The following is a 12,646-nucleotide window of genomic DNA, read 5'->3' as shown; positions in this document are numbered from 1 at the left end:
TGGTCATTCAGCCACCTGCAGGAACGTTTTTACAACTCTCATGTTGCCTTTGCTGATCCTAAAATAACCAGTCATCATCATCACCACCACCACCACCATCATCATCATCATCATCCTCATCATCCCCACAAGTCCAGCCTATTCTTCCTCTTCCTCACCACCCCCCACCCCCCCCTCTCCTCAACACCACATGGTTACAGTTAAGTACATAAATCAGGCGCCACCGCTGGTGTGAGAGCTACAGAGGCAGACGGAGACAGGAGGAGGCACACATGCACATCACACCGCCGCGGCTCGTGGCTGCTACTGCAGCCGGTGCAGCGAAGGAGAGAGTCACGGCTTTTTCCTGGCGCCGAGGCGGAATGGCTTGAGCTCCGACGGCGCTGGACTCGTCTCCATCGACCGAAGCGCGATGCATTTCTGACTGTCTGCCTGTCGGATGTGTGTGTCCGGCGCGTCTTGCCGCGAATTGCTGCAGTGCTGTTTTTCCCAGGTGTTGCGTGTGAGTGAGTGAGTGTGTGCGCGCGCGTGTGAGTGTGTGTGCGTGCGTGTGATTGAGTGCGCGTGTGAACGTGTGTGCATGGTGGTGGTTGGTGTTGTAGCCTGGTGTAATTCTCTTACGAATTGGACTAAGCCGGGGAACGGAGTCTGATGTCACATGTGCTTCATCGGAGGAGACGGGGCATCTGCAAGCTGGATTTTGTGGAGGATGCTGCGGCAAGTGATACACAGAGGGCTCAAGGCTTCGTTCTACTGGCTGGGCTTATTCGTTAGCAGGCACCCCGTTTTCTTCCTCACTGTCCCCGCGGTCCTCACCATCATTTTCGGATCTACCGTGCTCAGCCGTTTCAAGCCGGAGACGGATCTGGAGGTCCTGGTCGCCCCAACTCACAGCCTCGCCAAGATAGAGCGGAGTCTCGCCAACAGCCTGTTTGCCATCGACCAGTCGAAGCACAAGCTCTATTCGGATTTGCACACCCCGGGCAGATATGGCAGGCTGATCCTGCTCGCAAAGTCCGGGGGGAACATCCTGGAGCTGGCCGACCAGGTCTTGCAGGTCCACAAGCAGGTGTTGGATTTGCGCGTCAATTACAAGGGATTCAATTACACGTTCGCGCACCTCTGCGTCTTGAGCCACAGGGACAAGCGCTGCCTCTTGGATGATATCATCACCATCTTCGAAGATATCAGACAGGCTGTGCTTTCCAACAGCACTTTCCATAAGGTGCCCGTGAGCTACCCAAACACTACACTAAAGGTGAGAGCATCCTTCTATCGCACACTGCAGGGTCTTCGGGCCTGTGTGGATGTGTGTGCATACTATGACCCCCCCCCCCCCCCCCCCCCAACACACACACACACACACACACACACACACACACACACACACACCCAACATCCAAAAAAATCTATTCATGAGAGCTGGTGATAGTGCAGCAACAGCAGCAACAGCAGTAGCAGCATGTGAATAGCAGTTGCGGGGTTGGTCCTTGAGCTTGCCATAATTTCTGAATGAACGCAGCGGGCTTGTATTGCTCAGGCTGTTCTGGGGGGCTGCAGATTGCTACATATATCAGACGGTAAGGGAACCCTCTCTATAACACAGCAGACAGCCGGCTTTGCAATTTCCACCCTCCCTTGTTGGTGCAGGTGAATTGATTGGCTGCATAAAGCCCTGGCTGCTCTGCTCTCTGTTCCTCCAACACACTTAACACACACAGGCAGGGATATCCTCTTTTTTTTTTTTTTTTTTTTCCTGATGCAGTGTTTCCCTCCCCGGCTGCACATGCAGTATGACATAGCTAGGGCTAATAGATTTCCTGGTGTCTGCTGGATGGATCTCCTTCTTCCTGTCAGTGGGATATAACTGCACAGATGCAGCCGTTATCAAACAACCAACCCTCAGACGCAGTTGCATAGAACACAAAATGTGTCACCATGGACATACAGGTGCACAATCTGTAGGCCCAGGAATGCACACAAATGCAGATGTTCTCTGCAGATGGAGCCTCAGATCAGGTGTTTGTGGGCATGTTAGACACTTGAACCGAATATCTGTTGCACACATATGGCGTTAGCAGTAATAGTAGCATTCTGTGATAATGCAGATTAAACCAAATTCATATTATTGTCTCAAGGCTAGGAGAGTACAAGGTTATTTTGCCAAAGATGCATGATAAGTTTCTTTTCAGAATGCATAATGAGATTTTTGACCATTCTCTATTGGATGGCCTCGAAGAGAACTTTTCTGTGCTGCAGTTTTAAAGGTACAATATGTAACATTTCTACATGAAAATATGTTAAATAGACAAACACCATGCTTCGTGACTTACGGTTGTGGTGTTATGTCAGATGTTTCAACCCTTTTTGTTTGGTTGCCATTTCTGTTGCCATGGCTATGTTTGATATTATACTTACTAACATAAACTAACATTTAAAGGTTCCGTGTGTAAGATTTGCACATGCCTGTGTACTTGTGTGAAGTTTGTGTTGGAGTCTGTTTTGTTCTGCTAGATGGTCATGTGTTTAAAGTTAGCTAACTTCATTTCTAAGCTATTAGACAGTGTCATTTGGCTGCTGTTAACAGCTGCAGTGCTTCTTTCTTTTGGCTTCATTTGGCACAAACTTGGGCTTAGATTACACAGGACTTCTGCATCCCTTCTTTGCCTCAGTTTTTGATCTGTAGGAATTTTTTTTTTTGTTGTTAATACTTTATTTTTATTTGTTTTATCAACAGACAATACAATGCAGAAACTGGGGGTCACTGGTTGAACACAAAATATTTAAATGAACTACAGTAGTAATTATGCATTGTTTTGTTTATAGTCCAGCCATTTTCTCCAGTGCATTATGAAAATATTGATCTGTAGGAAATTTACCCTATGATGCACAGATTGTGTCTAATCACAGGCATTTTCATAATAGAGTTACGTACACGTTGTTACCAGTTATTGATCACATTCTGTAACATGCTACCTGGACAAGACTACTGCTCTAGTTCGTGCCTCAACACAGAGACTTTTTCATAACAGTGTGAAGTGACATCAGGTCATCTGTATTTATGTTATGTCTTTTGATCTGGATTGAGAGACCTCCAGAAAGAAAGGTAGGCTGCTATATGGGCCAACAAAGTGAATAGATAAATCCTACTTATATTTTATTCTTATTTTAATGTTATCTCTTAACATAGTAATGCAGAAGAGACCTGATGTACAGACGCATTTCAGCCTAGTTTGCACAGATAACCTCATGCAAATACTGTTATTTCAAAGAAATGTTAAAGGATTGTGCCAGAGGCATAAAAGTCATGATTAGCCCTTGGTAAATATCGCACTGACTTGTAAATTACTGTATTCAATATAATGTGCCTCCAATGTGTGATTTGTAAAAAGGATTTGATTAATGGTTAATGACGAGTCACGTTCCTCATCACAGCAAGCATGACTGGGTGGAAACAAAGTCACATTAAAAGAGATGTGTAAATACAGATATATCATCCATATATTATTGGGCAGCATCTTCAGGCAAACCAGATTCATTTCCCGTGTATGACTTACTGTTTCTAAATACAAAGAGCATCTGATGTCAATTCTCACTCATTTTGGTATTATTGATCATACAGAGGGTAAAATGATAATAAAAATACAATAAATGCCATACATCTGGCAATGCTCATGTACAGTAACATAATGGTATAGGTAACTTACCATTAGGCAAGTTAACTCAACTAATCTTAAGTTAGCAGTTGTCATTACATTAAGTAGCATTACTTGAATCTGTCTCATTAGAATGAAATGACATTAATCTGGGGCGCCACTACCAACTGTGGGCCCCATGAAAGGTAAACGTGTGTGTGTGTGTGTGTGTTGGGGGGTGGGGGGTGGGGGGTATACATGGGGTTGCATTCCATATCTAACGTAATTTACGCTGGCATGAAACGAAACCGAAACTTAACATGCTTTCAACGTCTGACTCCCAACTTCTATGCCTCTATTATACAGTGGAGCTTACACAAAATTTTCACAACTTCTAACTTGTCTCCACTGGACCTCCTCCACTGCTCAGTGGGCCCCCCACTAATGCCAGGCCCCATAAATTTGTCATGTTTACCCTGCCGTTTACGGCGCCCCAGACATTAATACACGTCACTGAACACAGAGTGAATTAAACGCAGGTAAATTCAACATGACCTTATTCTTAAAAGGAGCTATGTGGAATATTTCTGTCAATTTTAAAAGTATATCCCAAAATTATCATTAGAATAAAGAGCTCTGAAGTTATGCTAAAAATGGCAATGTACTGAACTATAGAGATATGGATGGAATTTATTTACACTGGCGGGTCGGGGGATTTATGTGACCACTAGAGGGAGTAGTGAGTAACTCTGCCAGTCTCCCACAGTGAGGAAAATTGATACCATGGTGCCTTTGAACAAATTGTAAAGAAGTGACCAGATGGGATGAGAACCACTAAGAAACAACTTTTATAGTCAAAGAAAGTGAATTGAAGATAAAAGTTTGACTTGCTGTTGATTTCACCAATGGACACCAGTGAAAAGAAGGCTGAAATGGCAGCATTTCTGGTCCTCAGGTGAGTTTCATTAAAGGGCTTATGAAGGTATAAAGTTATAATGTGATGTTATCATCTTTGCTAAATTAGCCATATGTTGATCCACAGTTCAGACTACTATGAATTGTAACAGTTCTAACATTGTTTGAACAATTCCAAACAGATCTTTAGTGCAAGTACAGACGACACAAACCATACAAAAATGTAGGTGATTAGTGGTTTTACTGTGGATGTTTTCTGTCTAAAAACAGAGCTAAGCTAACAGAGCTATAATGTAAACTATCAGTTGACACAGCACGTGAAGATTGTTCGACACACTGTTATTTTTTTAGCTTAAGTTTGAAGAGGAGAGCTTGATGATGACTCAACACAGATGTGTGTAAACAGTGAGGTTTATACTTTATTCAGTGAGTGATACAGTTTGAATATACATAGCCTTGATTCATCGGTGATTTTGGTAGCCAAAAGTGGGTAGTGGTACGTGACTTGCCCCTGCTGTTGAGAGTCTGGAATATTACAATATTACATAGAGCCATAAAACCATAAAAAATAGAGCTCTTGTGATGTGACGTTACTTCACGATTCTATATTATTGTTTTTACTAGGGACGCAAATTATCGATTAATCCATTAATCATTAGTTGGTTGACCTTATCGATCAATTAACGATTAATTGATAAGCGGCAATTTTCCTGAGAACCTGAATTTCTCTTTCAATACGGTCTATAAGAATAAAAGCTAATTATTGTTTATACACTTAATAAAAAAAGCATGTCATATTCCTTAATGATTGATTAGTGAACCACTGAATCCAGTCAGTGTTTCCTGTAGAATTCATCTGTTGGTGTGGCAGTCTATAATGGGGGGGGGGGGGGGGGGGGGTATGCGCGTGTGTTTCGTTGGTGGGTGGGTGGGGGTGCGCGCGCACGTTTCGTTGGTGGGTGCACACGCATGCCTTTTGTCGGGGGGGGCGGGCGGGGGGGGGTTACGTTGCGTGCGTGTTAGATGGTAACCGCACGCATGCGTACATCACTTTCCATTCTACTTATAATACTATGGGGGTACGCAGCAGTGCATTCCGTGCCCCCGCAGAAGTGAAAGTGAAACTTTTCGCTCATTTATCTGTTCCCTGCCTCCTGAAGCTTTGCAAACTTTAATTTGAGGGGGCAGGATGTTTGTCCTGGACTATTACATATTATATATATGTATAATTAGTCACACACACACACACACACACACACACACACACCACACACCCCCCCCCCCCCCCCGCTTTTTCCCATGTCCACCGGGGTGACTGCAGGACATGATGTTCAGCATACATGTGGCCTGGATCAGGAGCCTTGAGGATGTTTTCAACTTCTGTCTCACTGACCGTGGACTAGACCAACCTCCAGGAAAAACGCTCCAATCCAATACCGACCCCACATTTGTGCGTGTATTTATGCGGGGGTGCACTGCTTCCACAAACAGATGGCTGGTCTGTGTTTTGCTCCATCATGTCCCTAAAGCCATTCTAACTCATCAACGTCATGATCTGGTTCGATGAACGGCTATCCCAGCCGCGGCGTTGCAGTGTGGACAAACCAACAGCCTTCGGACAGGTGTAGACGGGCAGAAAAGGGCAATTAACCGACAGTTAATAATTATATCGAGCAAATTCTTATCAACAATTAATTGATAGTCGATTAATTGTTTACATCCCTAGTTTTGACTGAAGGACTTCTCGTTTAACAGGAGAAAGGAATAATCTTTGACATAATCACTGTAGCTACCGGTGTATTGAAGACGCTTACATTATAAGGTTTGCACCACAGTGCAGTCCATGCACAGCTCTTCCTCTCTCCCACACATACATATTGGAGACTCAAACTGACACCAGCACATATATAATGCAATACAGCAAGGCCAGTCTCCAGCATGGCGGATTGTAACTTCCAGTGAGAGCTGCCACAGCAGTGTGTCTCATTGTAACGGGGCTTCCATTCATTGCTGTGTTGCAGTCAGTTTGGCAACTCAAATTCAGGTTAAGGGTGGCACAGATTCTTCTTTAATATGTCAGGTCAGAGCCAGATATATTTTACGAATGCCGCAGTTGTCCCTAGAAGCATTTACACAATACTGTTTTGCAGCATTATATCACTTTGTCAGAAGAGGGATAATAGAAGGAATAATGTTTTCTTCTAAATATTCAGATTCCTGTTACACAAAGAAGCTGCACAATCACTTCTCAAATAAGAGATTACTGTATCTGAGGAAAATGATATTAGTGCTTTTAATGCTTCTGAGCCAGACAATTAGAGTGAGTCACTTTAGCGACTTATCATGCAAACAGTCACTTAGCAGAGTGAGGGATTCTGCTTATTGTGCCAGACCTCTGTTATCATTTTTCTTGCTCATAATGCCACCTGAGCATCTGCTTATTAAAGGGTCAGTTCAACCCAAATGACTCAAAGTTACATTTTCTCAATTGCTTTTGGGTAACACCATATGTAGCTCCCTGTAGACAAATCTTCTAGTGCAAGACTGTGTGTGTTGTTAATCGAATTTGGCTTTTTTGACGTTTTGATGGTGTATCCACTGTAAAGCGCAGGCTTCATGTCTTGAACAGTCAGCGTTGTGGATTTTTTCAGTTAGTTTCAATGCTATCAGCTCCACTAAAAAAATTCCTCCAACTGTATTGCAACTCTAACTAACAACTCTAGCTTTTCCTATAACAAGATACATTTGTTATGCTTGACTCATTCAATTAAACACTCAGTTTATATACTGTCAGACAAGACTGAAAATGTTTCTTTCTGACTTCAAGTTGACGATCCAGAAGCCATATGTGTTAAATTCACCATATAAAAAGGCTCTGACTGAAGTGAATATTTAATTTGGAACTAAAATGTATGTTATGCATCTGTGTATCATGGAAATGTTTATTCTTCTATCCAGATATGTTCATACATCTATTCACGCATCTGCCTTTGCTGGAAGAGGAGTCCCTTTTCTGTGGCTCTGAAGTTTGTAGTATTTGCTGTCTTAACTTTTTTTTTTGTGCAGATTGTAAAGCCCTTCCAGGTTAATCTCCGATTTGTGATTTGGGTTATAGAAACAAAATTAACAGAACTGAATCCTGATTAAGTATATTGTAATAAGGTTGTATATAGATATTTTCTATAATATAATTTAAAGTAAATGGTCACATATGTTCCATATGCATAAAATCATCATTGAAAAAATCCTCCAAAAACAAATCAGAACAGTGAAATTTGTGTTTGCAACTATCGCAGTAGAATCCAACATCCGTGTTACATTTTGTGCAATCTGAAGGAACAAAGGAATTTGACCAAATCACAAACATTTAATCATTTGTTCCTTGTGCCACTATCAACGTTTCCTGAAAATTTCATCAAAATCCTTCCATAACTTTTTGAGTTGTCTTGCTAACAGGCAGACAGACAGACAAACCCCGATGAAAACATAACCTCTGCTATCCTTGGCGGAGGTAATAAAACAGTACATAAATAGCAGCATTGTCAAAACATTCCTATTTAGAAAACATTTTGTAGGCACGTTTATCAGTATAATTATGGTATTTTACAGAGAGCGCTGCAATAACCTATGGATTTCACATTAGCTTGTAAAGTTTGTGTAATATAATGTCTTTAGTGATGAATTATATTAAATCCATCAACTGTGGGTCCAGCTTCTTGTCTGATTTACATAAATACTTTAGTCTTATGTGTTAAAATGTTTTTGAATCTTCATAGTAGGTTACCACAATTTAGGTAGTTAATGGAAACACAAAAAAGTGGAAAAAAAGTGAATGTTTACTTCGTTTGGATACTGCCAAAATCTTAATTTTTGTCAAATAAACATTTTGGTCAATAATGACTTTTTAGTAATATGAACAGATGAACACTGACTACTTTTCTTAAGTCATTATTAAGGGAATTACTACCAATGTAGACAAAGTATTTTACATCACAGTATGTTACATTATGCTGCTAATCTAGTGCGCGAATTTGTCTACATAGTCATTGTATACAGTCTCTCAGCAACTGAAACAAGTTCTCACCAAGGTTATTATCGTTAACGAAAACGAACGAAATGACGAAAACTAAAATTGAAAAAACATTTTCGTTAACTGAAATAAATAAAAACTCTAATTAAAAGAAAAAAACGATAACTAACTGAAACTGTATTGTGAGCTTACAAAACTAACTAAAACGTATAAAAATTATGGATACAATTCCCTTCGTTTTCGTCTCTGTCAATGTCGGATTGATATGAAATTAATTTATTTCACTTCAGCAGTTTGAGCTGGTGACACCATACGACACTTCACAGTCTGTCATGTCTGGTCATTTGTGGTTTCCAGTCGTCTTCTGGTCCCCACTCTACCTGGAACATACAGACTAAAGCTGGGACACAGCAGCACAGTCCTGTCTGGGGTTTACTGTAGTGATACATGGGTCGGGTTTTTTTTTTTTTTTTTTTTGGCGTACCGTGTGTGTGCGCGTGAGTGACAGACAGAGCTGAGCTAAAGGACAGTCAGTGTTGAACTAGCATCCAGGTTAAAACTGGAGAGTTTATCACCATGAAAAGGCCTTCCAAGCCCTGAACTGCACAGTTTAGAAGAGGAGATAAGAGGAGGATGAAAACTAATCCAATTACAGAGGTATGGAACCTGTTATAATGTTAAAAAACGTTTGATGTTACTAGCTACAGCTAGCTGAACTGAACTGAAGCAAAGTTGGCTAATAATGGAACTGGAGATGATTAAGAGATGAGAGATCTGCTAAGGTGTGGTTTACTGATGAGGAACTGGGTTATATATGTTTATAAGTGGTTTGTATATGTTTCTGTCTGCTTTAACTGCTGGTTAGCTGGTTTATAATAGGTTCCTATCTGGTTTAACTGCTGGTTAGCTGGTTTATATATGTTTCTGTCTGCTTTAACTGCTGGTTAGCTGGTTTATATATGTTTCTGTCTGCTTTAACTGCTGGTTAGCTGGTTTATATATGTTTCTATCTGCTTTAACTGCTGGTTAGCTGGTTTATATATGTTTCTGTCTGCTTTAACTGCTGGTTAGCTGGTTTATATATGTTTCTATCTGCTTTAACTGCTGGTTAGCTGGTTTATAATATGTTCCTATCTGCTTTAACTGCTGGTTAGCTGGTTTATATATGTTTCTATCTACTTTAACTGCTGGTTAGCTGGTTTATATATGTTTCTATCTGCTTTAACTGCTGGTTAGCTGGTTTATAATATGTTCCTATCTGCTTTAACTGCTGGTTAGCTGGTTTATATATGTTCCTATCTGCTTTAACTGCTGGTTAGCTGGTTTATATATGTTTCTATCTACTTTAACTGCTGGTTAGCTGGTTTATACATGTTTCTATCTGGTTTAACTGCTGGCTGCTTTGTGCATCTCCTCTCATGCTTTGCACATCTTCGCATTGTTTCACGTAAGTGACGTTGTGTATGGATTGCACCCCACCTCAACCTGCTATAGGGAATTTAGACATTGTACGGTACATTGTGTCTCTGCTCAGTCCATGAGCCGCCCTAACCCGACCCCCAAATACAGTGTCCAGGGTAACCCATATCCACGCCTCACTAATTTCTTTGAATAGGATGATGAGGAAGATAAAATATATGAAATAACTAAAACTAATACTAAAACTAAACTAAACTAAAACTAAGCATTCAGAAAAAAACGATAACTAATAAAAACTAACAAACCTGCTCTAAAAACTAATTAAAACTAACTGAATAAGAGAAAAAAAAAGTCAAAACTAATTAAAACTAAACTATAATTAAAAATCCAAAACTATTATAACCTTGGTTCTCACTGTGGTCCTAGCCCTGCGATGCGCTGGCGACACATCCAGGGTGTACCCCACCTTTGCCCATAGGTAGCTGGAATAGGCTCCAGCACCCCCATGACCTTCTTGAGGATAAAGCAGTTCAGAAGATGACTGACTGACTGATTATGGTCCTGCAGATCTGATTCATCCAACAACACTTTAATAATGTTTTTATACTGATTCTTTGGAGAACCAACAGCCCAGACAACCTCAGAGATGTTTTCTGTTATCATGAAAAGAATATAAAATATAAAATATTTTCAGTTCATTATGAAACTGTGGGTGGGAACAGAGGGCCAGATTAGACTATAGAGTACTCCACAGCCCAGGTAATTATGGTAATGAGAAACACTGATGTCAGTCACTGGCAAACCAGCAACCAACACAACTCCCTCCAAGAACATGTCAATCAGAGTAAAACAAATAGACTTCTCTTGGAGATCAATTTGAAGAATGACATGTTTGAAGTAATTGCATTGTGTGGCACTTTCACATATGGCAATAATGGTGCTGAAATGATGCATCCTGTAGCCTAATGTATATTAATACTGAAATTATTTTCACTCCTCAATGTAAAACCAATTTTGGATAGACAGTCTTTTTCTTTGTGTTCTTTCAGATGGACTTAAAACTGCAGATTAAGTTGTAAAAGACACAAGCAGATGCCAAGGTTTTAGACCCTCACATTTAAAATCTAAAACTATTCCTTTGTAATTACAGAGCTAAGTGATTGTAAAGACACCTGTGTTTGGTAGATGTTGTTGATATGATCATATACATGTTCATGCACTGTACACAAAGCAACAATAGGCACAACTGGAGTGTGTCAGCATTGTTTTTCAAATTCCTAAACATTTTGCCTTTACACATCAATAGACACAAACTGAAATTTTTACACGTCTGAACTTTGTCTTAGTGAACTTTCATACTGTTGCATGTGGATGACAGGCACAAATAAAGAGAAATATGTTTCTTTTGGAAAATATCCATATCACTGTAGACAGGGCTAAACTTGTCAGTAAGTAATCAATTAATAAGTTGTTCATCGTTCAAAAAAAAAATTGAAGCACTGGCACATAGTAGAGCCGAGTTAGAAAGTTTTAGGGTGTTGGGAGTGGGTGAACCGAGCCTTTAAGCCCATATGTATGCACATGCTAACGTCCACAGCTTGCATACATACAAAGAATCATTAACTTCTGTCCACGATAAATCCCAGTGTTGGTGTTTTGAAGGTTAATGTGACCTCATTCCTCTGCAGCTCCACTCTGTGGATCAGCCACTCTGCACTCTCCTGTTCCTGAATCCTTCTTCTCTCAGTCTGCCTGTCTGACAAGCTGTCTGGGCTAATTCATTTGCCTGACTTCTTACGCCTCATCCTGCTCTTTGATGTCACAAACCAGGGTTTATTTCTGGGCTTGTTATACAGGCGTTGTCTTCATAAGAAGTCCTACTTTCTGCTGAGCTGCTGCTGCTGAACTTTAGCTCCGTTCCCAAGAGATAATGCTTAAAAATATAGATTCTGTGTTTTGCTTGCTCTGCTGTATTTTCCGTTGTGTAATCTTCCAAAGCTGTCAGGTATTACAGGAAGTAAAACTACATGAAAGAACAGAATATAAAAAGAACTGGCAAATAGGAATACACAAGAGCATGCAATAAAGACAAATGAGAAATTACATTTGAATATGATGTGAGATTTCAGAATCCTGCATGTAGTCTGTGGTTTCATTTCATATTCAACCCACCAGCGACCACATTGCCATGCTAATGGCTGATGGTTAATTAGAGCTTGTTGATTGGTGGTTGAAGTGCCAAAGTAGTTACAGCAACAGATTGGACATATGGCAACGCTAGAATGTGATTATCTGCTGATAGTCAATAGAGGCCAAATATTAGAGTGTTTCCTTGCCGAGAGTCAGCACAGTTTATCTCTGGTCAAACAAATGTGTACTTGGATTTCACGCCCAAATGTCATTGATAAATGTGTCTTAAATGGCACAGACGTTTAGAGTTGCCATCATTCTTTTGTTTCAACAAATTAGCACTTACCATCTGTATTCTTAGTTTTTAGCTCAACCTGTCAAATACTAAAATGGGAAATTCTGAGGTGTCTCTTTACATTCTATAGATAACAGAGCTGGGATTTTTGTAACTTTTGCAAATTAGTTTTAAGATGTTTTACACCTAGATAGGTTGCCGTGGTCCAAATCAGCTAATATA

The 12,646-nt window shown here is 40.5% G+C and overlaps 1 protein-coding gene across 1 annotated transcript in view; it reads left to right on the top strand.

Moving 5' to 3' along the window:
* The first annotated feature begins 308 nt into the window (after positions 1-308).
* The window catches only part of ptchd4 (patched domain containing 4), a 79,883-nt gene continuing 67,545 nt past the window's right edge, over positions 309-12,646 (top strand). Inside the window, exon 1 of the mRNA XM_030128731.1 lies at positions 309-1,258. Coding sequence (XP_029984591.1) covers positions 659-1,258 — 600 coding nt within the window. The 5' untranslated portion in view covers positions 309-658. The remainder of the gene's footprint in view (positions 1,259-12,646) is intronic.

The sequence above is a fragment of the Sphaeramia orbicularis genome, chromosome 24 (genome assembly GCF_902148855.1).
Source record: "Sphaeramia orbicularis chromosome 24, fSphaOr1.1, whole genome shotgun sequence".
NCBI classification, from domain to species: Eukaryota; Metazoa; Chordata; class Actinopteri; order Kurtiformes; family Apogonidae; genus Sphaeramia; species Sphaeramia orbicularis.
The sequence above is the reverse complement of the archived record's forward strand: the minus strand, read 5'-3'. Positions and strand labels throughout refer to the sequence as shown.